The sequence below is a fragment of the Aquila chrysaetos genome, chromosome 13, assembly GCF_900496995.4.
Source record: "Aquila chrysaetos chrysaetos chromosome 13, bAquChr1.4, whole genome shotgun sequence".
Lineage (NCBI taxonomy): Eukaryota > Metazoa > Chordata > Aves > Accipitriformes > Accipitridae > Aquila > Aquila chrysaetos.
The window spans coordinates 22340510-22363565 of NC_044016.1; the positions used below are offsets into that span (position 1 = coordinate 22340510).

At 42.0% G+C, this 23056-nt stretch overlaps 1 protein-coding gene across 5 annotated transcripts in view; it reads right to left on the minus strand.

The window, feature by feature from the left end:
* Positions 1-6103: 6103 nt before the first annotated feature.
* RASGRP3 (RAS guanyl releasing protein 3) overlaps positions 6104-23056 on the minus strand; it is a 65424-nt gene continuing 48471 nt past the window's right edge. For 3 of the 5 annotated variants that reach the window (XM_030035916.2, XM_030035914.2, XM_030035915.2), the window contains 8 exons: positions 21900-21977; positions 17719-17835; positions 15309-15424; positions 14361-14508; positions 10833-10869; positions 8249-8374; positions 7354-7718; positions 6104-6846 (listed from right to left, as the gene is read on the minus strand). In XM_030035916.2, the coding sequence (XP_029891776.1) occupies positions 6838-6846; positions 7354-7718; positions 8249-8374; positions 10833-10869; positions 14361-14508; positions 15309-15424; positions 17719-17835; positions 21900-21977 (996 nt within the window). In that variant the 3' untranslated portion in view covers positions 6104-6837. The remainder of the gene's footprint in view (positions 6847-7353; positions 7719-8248; positions 8375-10832; positions 10870-14360; positions 14509-15308; positions 15425-17718; positions 17836-21899; positions 21978-23056) is intronic. The other 2 variants (XM_030035917.2, XM_030035918.2) reach the window with 2 other exon arrangements.

A 23056-nucleotide genomic window follows, 5' to 3' on the forward strand; every position in this document is an offset into this window, starting at 1 on the left:
ATTCCTACAACTGGGTCAGTCCTGTACTGGTAAAGGTAGAGAGATTGACAGAGTTAAAGAGCCTTTTTGCTGGGAATGTAATGTCTTCAAGTTGACAGCTTCTGCTTTTCTTCACGCTGCTCCTCACTGTAGAGAGGCATGTGTTTTCTGTCAGTGCATTAGAGTGCTGCAAACTTGTTCCTAGCAAGAGGGAACCCAGGCGGCTCTTCTGATAGCCTCTGCTTGAGTTGCATCAGCACCTTCAGAGACTTCTTTCTGTGCTAGAGCTGCCAGTTTCTCTGCAAGGCTATGACTGTTGCTGCAGTGGATAGTCTCACTTTTGCACACTGTGACATGGTGAAATGATGCTGTGGTGGGATAGGAGCACAGAGCTTCCCCTTCCCCCTTATTCCAGATAGCTTTTTCTCCTCAAAATATGTTGCTTCTCCTCCTCCCTATTCCAGGACTTAGGGTAAGCTGAGTCCCACTTCATTGCTGTTTGAGGGGGAAAGTAAAAAAAAAAAAAAAAAAAAATTAAAAAGAATTCAGAAGGTGGCAAAACAAGAGGCTTTACTCTTCCAACAGGAAAGAAAACACTTTGCTTCTGCCAGCTGTTGTTTTTCCTTACTCTATTGTTTCCTCCTAGTGTGCTATGACTTCTTTGTTCTCCAGAGAAAACAAGCTTTGTATATGTGGAGAGAGGAGCTTTGATTAATGAAAGCAAACAGCCACTGCTTTGTTATTGTCTGTATGATGCTCTGGTATTTACTGTTTTCCAAACATGATTCCTGCTGCACTGGAATTATTAGGCTTGTGGTGGATTGGATATATGTACTCGATTTCATTGCGCATCATGATTGAAAGCAGAACGCTAGCAGATCAATTAAGTAGGCAACCATTTTTACAGGGGAACAGTGTTCTTCCTTTTTAACCATGGTTGTTCTTGCCACTCTTCTTCCACAAGCTTTAGGCATCTTGTTCTGTTTTTCCATCTGCCTTTCTTTCTCTAGCAACTTTTGTTTCCTAAAGGGTTCGCTTCCATTGCCCTTCCATCTATTAGGATCATCCTCTCTAAAGTGTTGTCATTGTGCTGTAAAATAACTATGGGGAGCAGGGGACACGCTTGCTTCCCACATCAGGTACATTAGTACCTGAGTTAGAATACCATGATCTATATGCACTGTGGTCACGGTTGGGTTTTCCTTGCAGGTCTAAGGAATGCGTAAAAATTTATTCCTTACTGTGTGCAAAACAGTAACCCAACAAGGGAGAGGGCATCAAGCTGAGCTTTCACCATGCATCACTCACCCCAGCAAGCCTTTTTGCTTGTAGCTGTTCCCTGAGTAGTTTATCATCTTTAGGATTGGAGTTGGCTGGTAATCCCTAGCTTGCTTGCTGAGATTCCTCTACTTCTCTAGTCAAACCCCTGAAGTGTGCAGCTTCATGGTGATATGCCATTACTGCTGGTGGCCCCCAGAGGGGCTCCTCTAGCTATGGGTTAGACTTCTCAGCCAGAGCATGTGGGTAACCTGCTTTAACATGGTGGGGCCTTTGACTACGTGTCTCCATTAAACTGCTGTTTGCATCTGAGTTAATGAAAGTGGCAAGTGCCTCAACCAACCTCTGGCCTAATTAGAAACTAGACACTTACTAGTCAAGTACCTAAGATAGAACTGGGAAGAAGGGAAGCAAGATTCATGTCAGCAGATAGTTATGAAAAGTAGCTGGAGCTTGAAAAGTCCTGTGGCATGAGTATTCCCCATAACAGGTTATGTACCTGGGAAATGAAAATTAAATTGTGCTGAAGTGGGAAGAGTTCAGCTGGGAGTTCCTCACTAAGCTCTGATGACTCTTTTGGGCATCCAAAAGGCTTGTGTGGGTTCTTAGAGTACTAGAAGTTAATTCAGCTCCCTGTTAGGTTAATGAAGGCCAGCACACAAAAGCCCTCAACTGTCTGCTCATCATACATGATTTATTCTTAGTTCTGCCATATTTAGGACTGCAGTAGAGAGTCTCAGTGTTGTTGCTGCTAAAGGCTGTCAGGCTTGTGATCCTGCTTCCTCTCTGAACTTCCAATTTTCCTTGGACAACAGGGATGCTACAGAACTATGTATGCATTTTTAAGGTGTTGAGTGTGATTTAGTAGTCCCAAACAAGCTGGCTCATGCTAAACTGCAAGCTTGCTTTATCAGCCTCCTAGCATACCCTTAGGTTAGAGTCATAGCAGTGTTGTGATCGGAGAGCAGTCCACTGAAGTGGATATGAACTTGTTTCCCCCTGTGTAGGCTCTCAAAATACTCATGTGCTTGTTTGTTTCAGGTTATGCCTTTCCAAAGGGACACAAACTGAAAAAGCAAGTGCTATTACCAGCTGTAAACATTGCCTGCTCCCCAGTTTGGCTGAAAATAAGTCACACCTCTAATGGCTTAACAAACAAGGGTAGAAGGGAAAAATATTTTTCCTTTGTGTTTACTTTGTGCTTTTTACAGCTCTGAGTGCTGTCAGTGTTATTGTTTCCGCTTTATTGTCCAGTAATTTCCCCTCTTGTCCACATGGGTCTTTCCCACAACAGAGGATAGAAAAACAAGTACAAAAAGTAGGAAAACGCTATTGTAAAACCAAAGAAAGAGAGAGTCTGCCTGTGCTGTGGGCAGGTGGAAGGTCATAACTCGTTTTCACACATGAAGCACAGATGAAGGTGATAAGGACTCTTTAAACTTTCTGGCATTAGCTTAACTCATGGAAAAAGCAGAATTTTGGCTAAATTTCATACTGCCCCAGTGGCAGCCTTTTGTTGATGGCTTTTCTGTCTCCTAGGACCAGATTGTCAGCAGCTGTAAACAGCACTTTAGAGTTCAACACACAGATTTTCCAATGAGTTTAGCCTGTTGGCTGCAATGCTTATTTTGAAAATGCAGTTCAGATCAGTGCTGATAACTCAGAAACAGGTTCCAAAGTTACATCTATTTCTCCAGTGTCCCTGGGTGGGCCAACTTGGTTGTCAAGACTCTTTTGAGAAGTACTTGGAGCTATTTTTTGTGCTGTATAGAGGCCCATCAGTTAGCAGGCTGATGCTGAATGAAGCAAACCTTGGTTAGATTTTTTTGGCTATGACAATCATGAAACAACAAGCCCTTGTTTCTCCTGCCTCTTGTGTCTCCATGATATCTGTATTCAAATCTCCTTCCTTCCTTCCTTCCTTCCTTCCCCCTCTGCTTGGTCTCCATTGGGATCCCCTTCAATTCTTGGTGTCACATAGAGACAGAGAGCTCTCCTAGTATGCTTCTTTCCACGCTTATTCCCCATCTTTGTTCTCTGTTTTTTTTCTGCTTGTGTCCAGGATCCTTCACATGCAGCTATTTCCCATACAGATGCCTAAAGCTTCTGGAACTAGTGTCCCAGGCTGCAAGGACTCTCCTGTGACTGCTCAGGCTGTCTTGGCCAAAAGCTTCTGGGCTCCCCATGAGGAAGACCTTGGGGGCTGCATTAGGGCATGCTTTCACTTCGGCTTCCACAGAGGAGTCCCTGAGCAACAGTGTATAGCACTCAGGGCAACTCCATAAAGTTGACAGCAAGGCTGAAGCTCCCTTATTTGCAATGTGAGGTTTTGCAGAGGTTTTACACAAGCACAGAAAGTCCTAGTGGGTTTGGCTCAAACAGCCAAATCTTCTCTTACAGGGTCTATCCAATCACTTGCATTTTTCACCTACTCTTGTTGCTTGTATTCTTTGGCATTTGCAGATCAGGCTGTAAATCAGGTTTGACAGAATCTTAGTTTTTTCCACTGTGTGGTGTTTTTTGTTTGTTCAGATTTTTTTTTTTTTTTTTTTTTTTTTTAAACAACCCCTCCTCCCCCCCCCAGTTTCTTGAAAGATCCTGAGACAGGGAAGAATGGATGTGGTGGAAGTATCCAGCATCATTTGGGATTGTATCTTGCTTTAGCTACTTCATTAATCCAATACTTTTGTCATGATGACACTTTTTCTCCTGGATACTCTCCTGGAATTGCTCCACTTAGAGCAGGCAGCATTCCATCAAGACCAGCAGAAGCACATAGCTCAGTCAGGAACTGCAATGGCTGATACGTTTTGCCTTTTGTTAAGTCAGGGGAGGCGAACAAGAAATTCTTTGTTGCTTTGCGTAGATTGGGGAACTAAAATTGTTTTTGTGAGGTGAGGAAAAGTCTTGCCCCTGTTCAGAAAAAGATGTCAACTTGAAGGAAGGAGAGAAAAAGATTTTTTTTTAATTTCATGTATTCAGGCCTCCTCCAAGATAAAGATCTCATCTTATACCAACTTAAAATGGTTTTTCATGCCCTGTTAGCTCTCCCCATTCAGGTGCTTGCTGTAGAACTGGAAGATCAGTGGTCTGCTGCAAAGACCTTGTTAATGCTTTTTTTTTTTTTTTTTTTAATTATTATGTTATCTTTGATGAGTCTGTTCCTTTTGGGGGACGGGGGAGTGAAAAAAGACTGTATTTCTACCCAGTGTCTTTTTTTCAAGTTTTCCAATGGCCATGAACACTTACTGCCAGCAACACACTCTCAATGTTCCCCTTCTTGAAATGCCTAAAGCAAAGGGTTTACAGCAGAAGCAGGTGCTTGAATTTTTCACCTAGCCTGAGTCCTCCTGCTTGGATGCTGCAATATTTTGCTTAGAAGGATCGGCTGTGTAAGCCTGCAGTCTATGCTTGATCTGCAACTGCTGCTGAGGTAAGCACCTAACTGACCAAAGCTATGAGGCTTGCAAGTGATGTATTGATGAAATCTCTACAGTGCGTTGAAAATTAAGCAGTCTAATTGCTAGCAGAACAGTCCCCCACAAAGTGGGAGCTGTTTCTATAGAAGGCATCACTTTTTTTACTTAAATGTTAGTATATGCCTTGATAACAGTATACATGGGAAAAAAAGTGTCCTTGAAATGGCCTTCCTGTGAAGAACATAGAGCAACTACCCTTTTAAACAGTTTAGGAAAGAAGCTTGTTAAGTATCTTGGGGAGTAGGTAAGTGAGAAGATAAGACTATGTACGAGAAACATTCTTGTCCAATAACAAAATGAAGACAGGCATGGTTTGTGGCCCTGATAGAAATAGGAAAGCAGGTACCTTTCAGAGCAAGAGCTACAACTAACTTTTAAAGGCCTGCAAGAAATGGGCTAAGGTCTACAGACTCTTATGTGATGTTAAGAATGAAGTTGCACATGAACATTTCATTTATAAAGTATTAAAAAGCTTATCTCAACATATCCATCAACAGCCTGGATCATAACCAAATTTCTCGATTGAAATTCTGTACCACATCATTTTCACTGTGTGCAAGCTGTACACTGTAACGGTAGCTGTGCGGTCAGCCTGTTGTGACCTGTCACCTGACCCACCACAGGAAATAAAGACCATATTTTTGCTAATGCTTGTTCTTTGCCCACAGCAGTAAGAGTAAAGGATGTTTCTGGCCCTCATCCTAGCTTGGAAATCAGTGCTCCCTGCAGTGCTTATTTCTCTTGAGTTTAAAACAGTAAGAGCATGTTCTTTTTTTTTTTTCCCTCTGCCCAGATTTACCATCATTACTAGTTGTGTTGGAAAACAAAGGAAACTTGCAGGATTCAAGATGCAAACCTGAGGAGGCATTATGTAGTCACAGCGCAGATTACAGTCAAATTACCACAGAGGAGTGCAGCTGTCAGTTTTGGTTAGGGAAGTCTATGAAATTACTCTCTGGTCTTGAGGGCTTATAACTTGATGAAAGGTGTAATAACTTGAATTTTGTAGGAAATCTTATAATTGGGTTGCTTTAATTCAGAGTGGGTGCTCCACACACACACCTATTTTTGTGGGGAGATGGGGTAAAAAGACCAATACATGTATGCCAATTTGGAATGCACCTTTCAGGTTTGAGCGTTGTGCTGTTTTGTTTTCTTTTTCTCTCTTTTTTTCCAGATGAGGGCTGTGCTCCTTAAGTAACTTAATGCTTCTGAGAAATGCCACTTCAAACATGCTTCTCAGGTGGTAGATCCTACATTAGAAAACTGCTAATTGGGATGTTGCTCTTCAGTACATTTAGTCTTAACAGGTACAGGTTGCTTACCAGAGAAAAACATATCATGTACACATATATACACACACACACTTAAAACTAAGGTGTTTATTACATGCTAATTTTACCACAATCAGTGCTGGCAGAGATGACACCTCTCCATTGTGGTGTAACCAGACAAACGCATAGTGTCTTGGAATTCCTTCAGTCTCAGCCATGTGCTGCCTATTTGAAGGATCCCCAGTCTGGGAACTGCTTTCACTGTGCTGAACACCAATATGCTCACTGCAGCAATGTAAACATGGCCAAAATTCAAAACCCCAGGTGTGCAAAGAATTTCAGCACAGAGGACTTTGTGAAAGGTTTTTGTTTGAGATTTAATCAACATCCACACCTACTTCTTCCTTAAAAGATCATTACAAGCCTCTGGAAACGGAGTGTTATTGAACAAACTTAGATGCTTGGCTTCTGTCCTCACCATTGTTGTTGCTGGCAGACATACCAAAATGATGCAGTATATCTAAAGGAGGCCAAATATATCCTCACTGGCATGTAGAGGAAGTTTCCACAAAAGTCATACAAAAGAAAACACTGAGTGCAGAGATCCATTCTGCTGTGTCTGTGCAATGTTCATCCAAATGGCTTACTTGTGAGAAAATAAATAGTGCTTTATAACACCTTTCAGCTAAGAAAACAGGGCAATGGTTGAATTTAAAAGTACGAGGTACAGGAAAACCTCTCATGGCCAAATGTGGTCTGTGACAGTCCATCCACACTTGCTGTATTACAGTTTTCATCTTCATTTTTCTGTGCTTCAAGGTCAGCAATCAGCTATCCTGTAACCAAAAGAAAATAAGCACTTACATGCTAGCAAAGATGGTCAATAAAAGCATGAGGCTTTAGAAGTATAAACTTTATGGGTGACAGCAACAGAAATCAGACCAATATCCTGCCCTAGCCTGGACTCGTATATTTATCAGAATGCTAGTTCTTGTGAATCTAACATGGAGCCCTGAACTGTGCATTGCAAAGGTAAGCAGCACAGAATTTGGTAACATACCCACCAGGCTATTTTAATATTTTCAAAAAGAGAAGTGCCCAACTCCTAAAAGCACATACTGACACCAAGAGCCAAACCCCCAGTTACAGTGTTACAGTAAATGCACGCTACAGTGTAGAAAATAGGTACCTATGGATGATTTGGCATTCTTCTGAAAGTAATTCTTGTGCAAGAAGCAATGGCAAATTTGAATGAAAAAGCATCCTGAAATTCATAAAATAAACCTTATGAGACCTCAGACTCTAGCAGATTTTAAACTGTTTTGGCTGCTTCTGCAACTCACCTCAGATTCTTGTCTTTCTGGGAGGGTTTCTATTCCATTGTGATCCTGTATATGTTGTGGGGCCTCGGCTTCTAGGTCTATATCAGCCTGCATGTTGGGCTTTTCATTCTCCCATTTTGCAAAGCCTTTGCTCTTCCCAGCTTTGCCATGGAATTTGGACTTCATTTTGGGGAAAGTATGGGAACCTGAATCATTCCAGCCTGGCTCATGCCAGAGTGGTTCTGTCTGTGTTGCTTGACTGGTGGTTGCCCTCTGCAGCCGCACCGAAATTTTCCGTGAAGAGCCAGTGACGAGGGTGATAGCTCTGCCATCGAGGTCCTGGTGTTCCGCAGCAACACTAGGAAATTCAAATACTTCATCTTGGACTGAAAGAGGGGGTGGAATTGTTTATTTCAAATATTCTACTTCAAGATCTTTACAAAAAGAAAACTTACACCCGAGGAGGGTAACCCCCTATATGAAGCAGTGATATAATTAGCAATATCCATATGCTGCTTGGAAACTGATTCTGGCCTTGTGTGTGCATGTTTCCCTCTCCCTCCATCTGCATGCTCAGGGCATAAGGCAGAGCTAGAATTGTGCCCTGTGTCTCCCAGCCCCTGCCCCTACGTGGCTTATAAGGAGAAATATGATTTCCCTAATTATAATTTTATTTCTTTTCAGCTGAGATAGAGGTGCCAGTATAGAGGATAGGGAGCCTCAGGCAGAGACTAAGGCCATCACTGCAGAAAGGCATGTTGTAATCTGAGCACTGAATACAAACCACAGTGCAGTGGAAACTACATGTGCTGCTCTGTGCGTTGATAAAAAGGAAAAATTAAAAATGGCAGCAAGGACACTGGCCATTAGAGAGGATTCCAGAAATGGTTTAAAATAGGAACAAAAGTGCTCTCACCTGGAGGCAGAGAGGGACTGCTAGGCAGAGAGCCATGGTTGCTGCCTACTGAGGTCCCTCTGGAAAATTTCCTGCATGCCAGCACAAGCAGGTCTCTGCATTGCTTGTGACAGTTGGCACCACAATCTGTAAAGAAAGGAATTGTTAAGTCACTAAATGGAAAGCCACAACTATCTGGTAATCCCTCAGGGTTATTAGCAGACAGATACCAAGAGGGACTTTGAAGGAACAAGTACTTTGACAGAAGGTGTGAAGGGAGTTACAGAAATGGATCATTTGGTGTGAAGGGCGTTACGAAAAATGGATCATTTCCATGGCAGCCATTAATAGAAATCTGGCAGCAGAAGGGAAGAGGGGGAAATGATAGTTTCATCAGAAATTAGTCTCAAGGAAGAGACCTGGAATTAGTGGTATGATCCTGTGTATGCCATGCATAAAGCTTCTGCTTCACTGCCTGAGTTTCCAAAAAAAGTTTGGGTTGGGTTTTTTTTTTATTTGACCCAGCTGAGCCCATTGTAGTAAACACACTGGAGCATCCATACTCTGAGCCTCTGGAAGGACAGCTGGAGGTCAGTGTAGACCACTGTAGGTTAAAACTGGTCTAAGTAGCTCAGCAAGCAACATCAGCACAGAGTAAGCTCTGTGGATGTGTATCATCCACCTGGATGAAACTGGCTGAGTGCCTGCACACCTAGCCTTTGCTGGGCTTTGCATCACTAGATACATTTATCTGAAGTGTGACTGTAGTACAGATCTGATCTGCCAGAAAGGGCCAAAGGGTGGAGGGTGTGTGCCCCAAACACAGCTCGCTCTCCTCTGTGTCCCTTGCCCTTGTTTGAAAATTTCCATCTCCCTTGTTTCTCTGTTGCTGCTCCATGACCTATCATTTTGTTCTAGGTGAGCCATTGTCAAAGCATTGTGTTTATAACTCTCTGCTAAAAGAACCATTCTGCTCAGGGCAGCAGCTCTAGCATGATGGGTGAGAGTTCTAGTTTCTCCCATCACCTTGTTCATACGACTAATACAGAAGTACCTGCCCAACTGTGGTTTTGTCTGGCCTAAAGGTAATTTCTGCCCCCCTGCCCCCCAATACAATAAAGATCTCTCTTGGCAGTAGAGAACCTCTTTCATCACTTGTAGACCACAGAGTCTAGCTTTACCTCATTATCCACAGTGCTAGGTTAAGCAGCAGACCTGAACAGATTAAATCCCTCCCTCCCTCTGCTAGCAGTGTCAGAGATTCAAAACAGAAGATGACAGCTCTGTGCTCAGAGGCAGAAATCATCCATAACAGGTGCAGCACTCTAGTGATGCTGGCATACGGAGCAGCTGGTAGCTGCTGCAACAAAGGGCAGGCACTAATTACACTCGTTGACCACTTTAAGATCTGAGTGAGCAGCTCTGCTCTCTTACTCTCATGCTCCACTGCCTGTGATTTTGACTCTACAGAACCACTTTTGCTCTTTCTCCACTGGGCCACTGTTACAAGCAATGATGTAGGAGAGAGCTCAGCTTTCAGATCTCAAACTGAGTTTACAGGGCTGCTGTGACAAAACCCTGTCTTCCTTCCCTCATCCTACCAGTAAAAGTATAGACCACAACTAGCCCTTCTGTAGCTGCTCAGATGACAGTAATCAGGAATAGCTGAATTACATACTATGGTTTAGTCATGGACATTTTCCCCACCCGTCTCTAAGGAAGAGAAGTTCATGGGTGCAGAGGGAGGCAGGAATATGGTGTATCCTAAAAAACAATACTGCCAATTCTTCACCCTTCTCCTGGGAGCCAGTATAAGACTAAGGGAGAAGAGTGCATATAAATAGAACTATGAAGCCCCAGCACGAATGTTCCCCTGTGAATAACTGGGATGCAACTACAACCGTGAAAATCAACAGTGCCCTTCAGCCAGAGCTGAGCTGCTGGAGAAATAAATAGGTCCAGGACTTTAAAGCCAATGAGGACCACTACAATGTCATTCTTGATCTGACCTGCTCAATATGGTATAAGTACTACATAAGAAATTAAACATTTAATGAAAGCAACAGAGGGGGCTGTAAGAGGTCTAGTATTTTTTTTAAGTTGAATGTCTGGAGAAGATCTTGAAATGAGATCTGCTGGGCAGTCTAGGAATTAAGTATTTCTCTATTTCTAGCTCAGCCACTATTGCATTGCAAGGCCAGTTAGGCTTCACTACAGACATGCGAATGAACGTGACAGACAGCATTGCCAGCAGACCTTTTCCTGACCCCAAGTCTCAGAAGATATATTTCAGGATGTCTTGGTGTAGGATGAGGACACTTAGTTTTCCAAGATGCAAGGTCTTTGCTGGTAGAAAGCGACTCCTCATGGAGTCAGTGGCTGCTTTGGACCTTTAGCTCACAGAACCTGTGTGTTCCTACTGAGTGCTATATCCCCTAATGCAGTGAGACTTCATAGCATACCAGCACTCACTGTTCATGGACAGTACCAAGTATAGAAGCAAAATTTACATGAACAGATGCCATTTTAGTAAAAAATACAGTTGACCTACTTGTGCTAAACCCCACCACCTATAGCTTGAAAAATCCATGCAATGTTTGTTTACCTTTGCATTTGTAGCCTTGTTTGATTATACCCCAGAGCTGCAAAGAAAGACAAAAGAACGTCAAGGAATCAGAAAAGAAAGCCGGAAGGAAAACAAGGTCACAATGAGGAAGTACCAATGGCTACAAAATCACAAACAGGATACAACTGCTCTTAACACCCTTCCTGTTAGGCAGACTTCCCCCTCTAACTGTGATAAGACTTGTGTGGCTTCCCCCTTTTTTCTACTACTTACAGTGGGACGACCAGAGAAGGGGAGACACAGATGACATTTGCTTCCAGGAATGGGTGAAAAATTGCCATCATATCAAGCTTACTGAAACCAGCAGAGCACATTCTGCTTCTAGGCTCACTTAATGTTATCCGCAGGGGAATTTCCAGTGTACATCCATTCTCCAGATACTTGAATGAACCATGCCATTCAAACACAGCAGAAGAAAACACCACTGGGGATAAAAATTAGGTTCTTGGTTCCCATACTGGTCCCCAGCACACTTAGCCACAGCAATCTGTTTTGTCCACTTCTTTCCATTAAAAAAAAAGTTGAAGACTGGAAGGGGGAGAAAAGCCACTAAATTCCATCTTTGCCTCCTCCCAGAAGCTGTTCTTGGTGACGTACATGACAACCAAATGTTAAACTTCCAGAAGGCAGTGTGTGTGGTCCCACTTTTGGGAAGCTTTCACTGCAACAGGAGCAGGATTGCTTGGAAGTAGGAAAATTCCCTAGCTAATTGTTATCTATACACTCAGAAGCACTGTATCTACAGCCATGGCATTATAAAAACAAGTGTTTTCACTCTGAGAGGCAGAGAGAGGAAGGGAAAGTTTTTCTAGCTCCAGCATTAAAGTAAAAAAATCTGGGACTCCAGTGTTTATTTATCCTGAACTCATTCAAAACATGACCAGGGAGGGTGAGCGTGGCTCCTCACCATATTTATAAGAATCCATGCACAGTGTGCAAGGGGTGAATATGGTCATTAAAGAGATGGTCAAAAGGAAGAGTTGGACAACATTCAGCATGCAAAAGAAAGAGTAAAATAAACAGGATAGGAAGATTCTGGGGGAAAAAATCCTATACACTGCACAAAAGACTTTGCAAGGAAAAATGAGGGCTTGGAGAAAGCAAAATAGATTAGACAAGGTGGAAGAACAGTGAATAAAAAACCAGAAGGGACAACAGTGGAAGAAGGGTCCAGAAAAAGCCTGCTGCTTGCTCTTTTCCTGCTAATGCTGTATAGATATATGCACAGTGATTACAGTTGCTGTGGTCAAGCAGTGACAGTGGAGCCCTCCAGCCCCCCCTTGGAAGAGCAGCAATGACTTTTTTTCTAAGGTCTCTTTGCCAGGATCACTATAAGAGACATGGATTGTTACATCTTTCATTTAAGCTCTAATCTGTTCCCACTGCAGAGCTTTCGCCTCACCTTCTTAGCTCTGTACCTTCTTCCTACTCAAATTTGGCACCACTGTTGTGGTTACACACAGCCATGAAAGCTTAGCTGAAGTGCCATATCATGAATTCTGACCTAAAGCTTTGAATGTGTCTAACACAGCTTTGCTGCAAAGCTGGCTTAAGCCAGCTCCAAGGTAAGAGAATCTGTGCAAATTCAGATTATAAAGCTCGGCAGGATGGCTGGTCACCTACCCTCGTACGTGGAGCAACTCAAGCTATGGGAGGGAACTGTAACTGGCCATGGGCATATCAATTTCATGCTGCTTAATGGCATTAGGTTTTAGCTTGACCTTCAAAGTTCGTATTGTTTTAATAATGGATATTTTATTGAATACTGCGTGCATTGCACTGTCATGTCAATTCATCCTGTTGCACTGTTGATGCACATTATTTTGACTGTGAAGCAGTGCATCAGTTTGAAATTAGGTTTCCACCCATGGATGAGCAGCACTGAAATGCAGAACAAAGACACAGCAGATTTTGTAATTGGTTCCTGTCCTATCAGCCCAACTCATCCACAGGACAATGCCAATGACTTCAGTGAGTTGACAGGAAAAATGATCTTATTTCCATTTCCTGTACAACCCCTTACTCGTTTGTATTTCTGCACTGGATGTAATCAGGGAGACGTGAAAAATCCAACAATGGCCAATTAGCAGATTGATGCAGGAGAAAAATATCTGGTGGAGAGGACATTGCAGGACAGTCCTTGGGCTTTGCTTTGCTATGGAAGCCTTCCAAACATGAACTGAGTGTCACGAACGCAATGACGTCTTCCCGAGGCTGCAGGCAGCCTGAAACAATAGGCTCAGGCCAGTGACTGCCCCTGCCCCATCACTCTGCTGGAGCTGTCAGCTCAAGAGCACACCAGCACGCTCCTGAATCAGCATTGACCATGTCGCCTCTGAGGTTTTTGCAGTTCTAGCGGAAATAGGTGGATTTCCTTCTTCCCCAATGGCCTTGATCAGTGGTTATGATAGGGACCATGAGCATCTGAACAAGACTGACGTGTCACAACAGAAGTGAGCTGAAGATGGGAGCATGGACAAGAGCAGGAACACGAGAGCTGGTCTGAAAGGAGGCACGTTTTTGCACTTAGCAGTGCTGTTATTGTTACTTTCAACCACGAAGAAACATTACTTAGTGGAAAAGTTCATGTAGTAGAAGCTGGAGATCTTGCTACTGATAGCAGAGGCAGATCTGCACTGGAGAGCAGGGATGATGGTCTGAGTTTACACCCTGTACGTGGGCCACACATAAGCAGAGGACATGGCCTTCTGCCCTTATTGCTTTAACTGTCTAAATGTGGACATTTGATTTCAGCAGAGTGTGTGCATTAAAGTAACTTTTAAATCAGAGTAATTCCATTTTCTTTACTATACTTGGTCTGAAGTGGAAAAGTTGGAGGAGGTTTACAAGCAATGCAAATATTCACGAAACCAATCATTTCCCAGCTATGTACAGAGCACTCTAATAAGTGGCATCTGGTGAGTTATGGCTGAGAGAAAAAGCAAATTAAAAAAAACCCCAACAAATAAATTTAAAAAATTCTTGTTGCACAGAACTGCTGGAAGCACTTTTGATTTCTCAATCAAATTAGAAGATCTGTTAATTCAATAGAGAAAGGATTAAGGCTGTTATGGCCATTCAGAGAATTATGAACATAGCTATGTTGCCATGTGCAATTTCCTGAGAAAGAACGGCTTTTGCTTCATCTACATCCTCTGTTCCAGACACCCATTTTCCCTTGAGCTTGTTTACATGGGAAATCAAGCCAAATTAAAGAACTTAAGATAAACCAAGTAAAGCCATTCATATAGACTCTAATATCCTTTAGCTAACATAATCTTATTTTTTCCCCCCTGCAACAGTAATTCTTACAAATGCCAGTGTTCAGGAACCACTAAAACAAAACTGGATAGCAGAGCTACAACATGAGTAAATGTTTTGTGCTGCTGAATGCAATGAGATATTTGGCCAAGAGACTTTAGCAATGCATGGAGCCAGTTTCACTCTGTCTATATTAAAGGGTAAAAAATTGTGTTTAAGATATACTATTATTAAAAACATACTTACAAATCCTGCACAGTGCTCGCAGAAAGTTGGTTTAAGATAGGTCATCTCCTGAAAGTTATGAATAAACCCTGGTCCCATTTTACACTGGAACTGTGATTTAGCTCTCAGAAAGTAAGCCATCATTTCTTCTTTGCTTATAAGACCATCTCTGTTCGGGAAGAAAAAAAATAGAGTAGATCTGTCACTGCTCACAGCACTGAACAATTCAGGATTTTCTCACTGCAAAAAGCATGTAGCACACAAAATGCATTCTTTGAAAGGCCTGCAACAGATCTGGCAGAAAAAAAAAATAGAGCCTTTGTGGTTCTTATCCTTCATTAAACAGCAAACACTGGACTCACAGCATGGACCTTGGTTTCTCATCTGTTAATGGTATCAGAGCACAGACCAGGCCATTAAGTGAAGGATCTGGACCTACTGCTCACACAGACCAAGCAGTTATGCCCCCGGCTGACCACCAGCCTTGACAGCCAAAGAGATTCTGGACAACAAGAATTATCAAGCCCAACTGGCTAGGAAATACATGTTATATATACTTCCTAGAATATCTGTTACCCTCTCTCTGCTATATACACTAATTTCCCCTGTCCCGCAGACAACTTGTTTCATCAGGCTGATGCCTGGTCTGGATACAGCATCTCCACTGTAATTTAATGGGACTGTAGAGGTTTTGACTCAGTCCCAGCAGGAATTCCTCATTAAGCTTTTACATAAACGATTTTTAAAGTACCAGGTAATGCAGGACTCCAACCTGGGTGGGCTTATAGAACCAACTACAGCATAAGAAGTTAAATGAGAACAGAATTCAGCCTTCAGTGATCTTCAGTTCCTTAAGCAAGATGTCAGACACAAGAAGCTTGGGAGACACTGTTTCTTCAATACTTGGTTTTCATGAGTTTTTAAATTGAGGAAAAGAAAAAAAAACCACAAAGAAATCTCCAAACTTACTGGTCTTTGTCCAGCACACAGAAAGAGTCCAAAAAGGGGAAGTTGGCAGCTATACTTTCGAAGTCTTCCTGAGAAATATAGCCATCATGGTCATGATCGTAGTTCCTAAAGACAGACTGGGAAAAAGAAAGAAATTATTGTCCTAATATCAGCCTATCCTGAATCTATACCAGCTTTTCAACTTTATAATTACATGTAACTTAATGTTCAACATTACTAATCAGATGCTTTGCTGCCTTGTTTTATTCCCTTTATTCCTACTTGGTACTTCAATATGCATATTTATTGGACTATAAGGGAAAAAATGGCTAATTTTTGAAGAAAACTTGACCTCAGTAATTATCTAGTGATGGTCCTCCACACCTCTTCAGGCATAATTAGTCTTGCTTTATTTTTCTTCTTTCTTGGAAGTGTCACTAAAATTCTGCCCCGTGACATATTCCCTTTGCTTCATTAAGTATGCTTTTTAATCACAAAAAAAGAAATAAAACAAAAACAACCCAACAGCAGCTTTCCCATGAGTATTTCAGATGTTTTTGGCTTCACTTCTCTTTTAGTTGGTCACCTCTGCTCTGCCACAGTACTGTTTCTATCTGATTTGTTTATTAATACTTTGATATCCACGTCACACACGAGCACTTTGTATCTAACAACCATTCCCTCCCAACAACCCACCCCAGCCCACCACTGAGTAAAAACAGACATGGGATCAAATTTAAAAGGTTGCATAAAGCGATGGAAGTCCTCCTTAGCTGGTAAGGAATTACTATATTTTGTCTTACTGATTGCAGAGATGTGCAAGGGGCGTTAAAGCTATGTGTGATGCTGATGGGAAAAACATGAGTGTCAGAGTCAACATGGCTATCTGAAAGACACATATTGAAGCACAAACTCTCTCACTAGATTAACATTTGGTTGACAAAGACAAGATTTAATATACTGAGACCTCTGAAAGGTGTTTGCAGTGTCCTTATTTTAACGAGAACATGATGAAGCCAATTTCTAAGCACCTGTCAAATGACCTGTAACTGATGACTGGCAGATCTCAAAAATACATCATCAAGAAGGAACCAATATGCAAACTCAAGTAGTATTCAACACTTAGTAATAAAAACAATGCCTTAAAGCACAACTCAAAGCAGCTAGTAAATGACAAAGATTGGCAAAACAGACAGCTGTACAGAGAGGTGTGGGCCTCTTGGTAAGCTGTATCCATAACAGCCCCAAGCCATGTTTTAATCCTGTCAAACTCAAGATCATACATCCTGAACCAGGCCAAAATTATGGAATGGGAGACTGCATCTCTCCCACCCACAGGAACACGAACAACCCCCCACCCAGCACATTCTGGAAAGATTAAGGAGTTGCGACAGACTTCCTATTTAAACAAGCTATCAAAGAGAGGTTTGGATGGGGAGTGATTTTTATCAACACATATGGCACTGAGAAAAGCAATACAGGAACAGCATGTGCAGTTCTGGCGTCCCACATTAAGAGCAAAATGAATTTTTTTTTTTTTAAAAAGAGCATGTACAAAAAATAAACCGGAAGATATATTTGAAGGCTGAGTGAGAGAACTGAAGTCTTTGCTTAAGTTATCTTAACAACATAATCCCAATTAATGACCTGTAACACAGACGAAGGTCAGAGTTTAATAGTGCCTCCCAGACTTAGTTATTAATTTGTAAAAAGCAGAAGGAAATCTTGCTTCATTATCTTCAACACGTTCCTGGTTCCTCTGCATGCTGCCCATATCACTAAAACTCCCTTACACACCAGCACAACAGGGCTCAGTCTCTCCAAAGGAACCTGGCAGTGTTTAGTTTTGCTTGCGTTACCTAACACATCACCTTCCAAACTGAAGCTGGAAGATCCCAACTATAATTCTCCATGACCTCATGCCCACATTTTTAAAGTGTTATGAAGACAGTGCTATCTTTACCATACATAATATACTCTGGACAGTCAAATGACAGCAAGTTGAAAACCAGAAGTATGGTTTCCGGAAAACTCCTCTGGACCTAGTAATGTGTGAGTCCTTGTTTCTGAGTATTTTTGTTTCCAGCTGTCTGTTACCAGACATGAACTGGGTGGCTAGAGCTGCAAAAACTCAAAAACTTTGCCCTCTGATTTTATATTTGCTAATCAAATCTATTGAACAGCAGCTAGGCTTTGGATGCTCCTGAAAGTTTGCTCCTTTACCTCCAGAAACCTGCTTACTAATCCCATCGCTGATTGCAGGAATAAAATAAATATTTCTGGACATATCAGTAAAGGCTCAAATTTGTTATTGGGTGCCTGAAATTCATCCCAACCGTAACAATATCTTGAAAAGCTTGAAATTAATTATAATGATGACAATATCAAAGCTATCATTCTCTTTGACCAGTATATTCTTCCAAATACTTACATCCACCAGCTTTCGTATATGCTTGTTAATGACTGTAGGGTCAGGTTTTGGTACCACTCCAGATGCCCACTCCAGTGGCACTACTGGCTTGTTAGGGGTCATTGGGGAGGTAGGCTGCTGAGAAATGGATCAGAACACAAAGATTTTCAAATCTGAATTATGAAGTTGAATTTCCCGTTAAAAGCAGCTCTATATGTCGGAGCTACAACCACAAACTACTGGAGTCCCTGTGCTGTAAAAACGTGCTTAGCAAAACATCAGGCAAGGTTTTAAAGGATTGCTTGCCTCCACTATCAGCTTCATTTGGGCTCTCTGTGGCACCTCGCAGCTACACCGGCAGCAGCAGTGCCCAGCGAGCTCAGAAGCAAACTGAGGCAGACTTTCCTCACTGCCATCTCCAGAGGGTTCAACAGCAATGAGACTTGGAGGAAGAGGGAAGGAAGGAGGGTCTCGGGACACAGCAGGCATCAGAAATAGGTAACTCCAGAAACCTGCTTTTCTCCTTCCCAGTAAAGCCCCTGAGGAACTCTCCACCACAATGCAGCCTGGCCCCAACTCCCTGACGGAGGGACCATGCCCAGGAGCCACATGAGGGACTGCAGCAGCCTGAATAAGTTAACACTCCTGCTCTGTGCAGCACCAAGAAGAGAGCAGGATGCAGAAGTGGGGGCAGAATTGTGCTCAGCAATCCCACCGGTTTCCAGCTGAGATGGGCCAGGATGCACAGCTTAATTCATTTAGGCAGCCTGAGCAGAAAGGGGTTAATCTTTGACTTGCTCTGCAGACAACACCAGCCAGACTATTTTATTTTGAAAACAGCTTGGTCTTGATGAAATGGTAGCTGACAGCTCACTTGATGCACAGAGCATGCAGCCCGACTCCTTCCACGCCACTACAGTGCTTTGGGAGAAGCTCTGGCACGCAGCTCAGCTTGTTCAAGTAGAAAATACAGGACAAACCTGAACACAGTTTCAGGTAAGGCTTCAAAAATCAGCAGTTAGCATGAAAAAAGCTGCAAGACATACTGGCCTTCTCCTGTATCTGCCACTGGACCTCTAGCAGGTGAAGCAGTGTCAAGCAGAAAAAATTCAGCATGGTTTTGATCAGAAAGGAGATGGCCCACAACCTCAGAAGGCCCCTGTATTAGCTGATGAGCAAGAAACCTGGGTCTCATCTGTCTCCCTTTAAATTGGTGTGAGTTGAGAGGGACGTAATTAAGCCATGGAAAGATGTTATAGTTATTATTGTGTATAACAAAGGTGTTGTAGACTTTGCCATTGAGATGAAAAATGGTCACAAGATCACACTCTACTGTGTTTGGTAGGAAAAAAAAAAAGAAGGCTATGTCAGTGGGTTGCTTTATTAATTTGGCTTTTCCCTATTCAATTGTCAGAACAGCTTTTATCAGTTCCCCAATGGCTCTTGACTCATCATACAAATCCGCACAAGTAAGTTTGGGAAGAAAAAAATCCCTATATCCACAGAAATCAATTTCAACAAGAAATACAGTGAACCTGGACATCCAGCTCTATATGCCAAAAGCACTTACAGAGTGTTTTAATCCTAAAATTAATGTCATCGCACAGTGATAGATCAACATACTGGCAAGTGGTTGTGCTCTAAAACTATGCAGAAATGCAGCAACCTTTTAAAGATGACATTACGTGATAACGTGTAACATGCCAGTATTGTGATATTCTTACAGCTATGGTCAGAGAAGAAATTTGAAATGTGCCTTCTCTTAAAAAAATCTTAGACTGAAGGGACTCAAAGCATCAGTATCAAAGTGTCAGAGTGGTGCTAGACTACCAAGTCCTCACAGAGAGCTTTTAATTCCTGCTGGTCTGAGTGCAAAATGGCAGAAAGAGGCAGGATCCACTGAAGCCTTCCTCTTTCTTCTGGGCTATTTCATTTGAAGCCTTATTCAATTTTTATGTTTTTTGACAAGTTGCAACGAAAACTTCATGTTAGTTCCCACTAGCCAAAGGGAAATGTTGGTTCCTTCTATTTCACTCATAGACTTGTATGAACAATCATAATTTTATGTATGTATTTGAAATGCTTGCTATGAGGAAAGGTACTAACCAGTGTCCAGAGACTACCTAGCTTAATTTACTGAACATTCAGAAACACTGTATCTCATCACGCTGTTTGTGATTCAGCCTGTATCTCCTGGCTGTTTCACCAGCACAGGGGTAATGGTATTGTAGACTGAAAAAGCGTTTTCAGATGGATGCAAACATCTGCGTATTTTGGTGTTGAAATAAATTCTACTCAAAAGCAAAAAAAATATGTATGTCTTCAGTGGCATCACTGCACCAGGCAAACTTGTCATCTAGCCAATAGCTGTACTTGCAAAAACTCCCAACAAGAAGATAACTAATGCTCAGGGAAAACCCAGTGTGACAGGGAGATGCTCTACTACAACTGGTGGTCAGTCTTCAGTATTTTTTTAGGCTGCTACATTGACTGAAGAGTCTCCTCCCAGTTTTAGCAGAATGAAAGTCTTGCTCAAGTCCCTGTTGACAGCAGGCTCGTATGCTAGCAGATCAGCTCCACTTTTGCCTCGAAAACGACTGCAGTAGCCTGAGGCACTTCCTCCACAGTGGACCTGCATGGGAGTTGTACCCATACAACAATAAATCAAGGAGCATTGGAATGATATAACTATGCTGTCATGTTGCCTTTGACAAATTTTTCCATATACAAAAGCTCTACCACTAAAAATTTCCCCCTCTAAAATACCTTGTGTGCTTTGGCACTCCATCAATGAGAAGTATGGCTCAAATGGTCTGGCTTCTGTCCGTTCAGCTGTAGCTTTCTACCCATCAGGGTGCTGCAACAGCTCAATGTCACTGGTTATTCATTGACCATTATGCAGAAGTCTCTCACAATTGCTGGCTAGTGTTAAAGTTCACAGCACTGTTTATATTGCTTTTGTCCTTCTTAGAGCTCAGGCTGGAGATCAAAGCAGCAATGTGGTAATTTTCTTCACTTACAATAGTGAGCCATTAGTCCTTCCACAACACAAAGCTGTAACAAATCGGCTTTGCTGGCAGTAATGGGAGCAAGAGGGAGCCAGAATGACTGCGATAAATGGGACCTGTTGTTGTCAAGTCATATCCGACAAGGACGGGACACTCTTATGAAATTACAGGTGTTCAAACTGAATTAGTGTTGACTATGGAAATCTTCAATAGCTTCCTTACTACTGCTCATCATCCACCACTGAAAGCACACACACATAGTCCTCAAACTGGTCTCCAAGAGTGATGAACTATCTTGAAACCCAGAGAAGCCCTATACTTGGAAATTAAGGGGTTCTGCTTCCTTGCTTGCTTTTAAGAATACTTCAAAAACATAAAAAGCACTGCAATGAATCACCTCAGACTACTGGACTCTGCTCTCACACTGCTAAGCATTTCCAGCCACCCTTAGTTTCTGCTCGTGTCAGACTTGAGAGGCCTCAGCCTAAGAGAATCACGTGCTGGATGTGACAGGTAGTAAGGATGTTAATGCACTGATGAAATGCTCATAGGGAAGAAGACTCCCCAAACTTTGGCAACAGAAGAGAGAGTAATGCTTTAAATGAAATTCAAATATTAATTAGGAGATTCATCTGTATCCTCAGACTTGCAAAGCATAATGAAAAATGTATCAATGCAGCATTTTTTCAGTTGTACATACTAAAAAAAAAAGTAATATCTATTCTGAAGTGTTTAAACATTGGTTGAGAGGCCAAGATACAGCCAATTCTACATAAGCAAACAGTATTTAAAACACTACAGCTAATGCTGTGGCTTACCTAAAACAAATCTTTGGACTCAGTGTTGTATTATACAACTGCACCAACATCCAGAAAATGAAGTAATGGTCACATAATAATAATTGATGTAAACTTACAAAGGATATCTTCACATAAAGCAAACTATGTTTTTCATGACTTGGAGAGGTTTTTGTAGAAAAATAATTAATAATGAAGTCTGGCATCTTTCACTATTTACTTCTCCCAATATGCACTAAAACCTATAAAGAGTGACTGTGTTTACTATACAAGCATACACACTAAAAGGCTTTAAGTGAATAGGAATAATGAAACTCATTAACTGTCATTTAAAAATTTAATTAATTGCATGCAGACAAAATAAGCAATATGTGAAAATGCATAAAAGATGACCTACAGATCTGGAGTTCCTTGGTTCCAGCACCAGCGAGAGCTTGTAGATATCATCCTCAGTGTGATAGAGGTCCAGGGACAGCTATGTGTAAGAAAGAGAGAAAAACAGTAATATTTATTAGACTGGGTTGGTTATGACAGTCTTGTAAGCACAGATATACCTCTCACTGAAGCTAAACAAAAAGTTTTGCTACTCGAAGTTCAGCATATACACCGAAGCTGCTTGCAGCTACTGGGAAAGCAGCTTTTCCCAGAGCTACCATAACCCATGCTGGTGAGCACATGCTGCTGTTCATGCCTGTACTGAGCCGAGCAGGTGCTGTACTCGAGGGCTGTCACAACCTGCATCCGAGCATGGTGAGTGAAAGGGGCTGTGTGTTGACCTTCTCCGAAGAGAAACATTGGTACCAAAGACCACCCTTAGGCAAAACACTTTCTTTCAGCAGCTCAATGGTCATGAGAGATCTCAGAGAAATAACCTGGTGAATACAAAAACTGCAGGAAAGAAGTTGTAAATGGACTAGGCTAGAAGGACTTCAGATTGCGTTCTGGTCAAATTTTGTTCCTTAAAGAAGGGTCAGAGCACTGTAGCTCTTCTACAGAGATCAGGCCATGCAGCAAAAGCCTCTCTGGAAAGCCCTGGGCACTGACATAGGCCCAGGGAGAGGCAAGCCAGGTTTGGCACCACTCTTGATGCAGCAAATTGCTCCATGGAGAGCAATCCCAGTAACTTTAGCCCAGCTTGGCCTGTTCCCGATACCCTCTCACCAAGTAAGGTAAATTCCTTTTCAGCTTCTGTTTTTGGAGAAATGAAAGATTTTTTCTTCCATGTACTCATTCTTTTCTGTATAGGATTTATTGAGGGAAAAGAAGGGCCATAAATACACTTAAAGTAAAAAGAATTTGTTTGGTTTTACTTTGGCAGCTGTGGTCTTGTGCTGATGCAGGTCTGTAGTAACTTCCTCCTCGCTTGGAGTGATGAAGGAGAAAAGTAATCAACACTGTGGCTAACTTTTTGCAATGAGAGGAAACGAACATTGCATGTTTCCTGTGATCATGTCCCTACCTTAATTAGCTTTGGAGTAAATGACATGATTTGAAGTTATCATCTACCTTGCAAATCCCCAGTTAAGCTGAGATTCAGTTAAAAAGGTGTTTCCC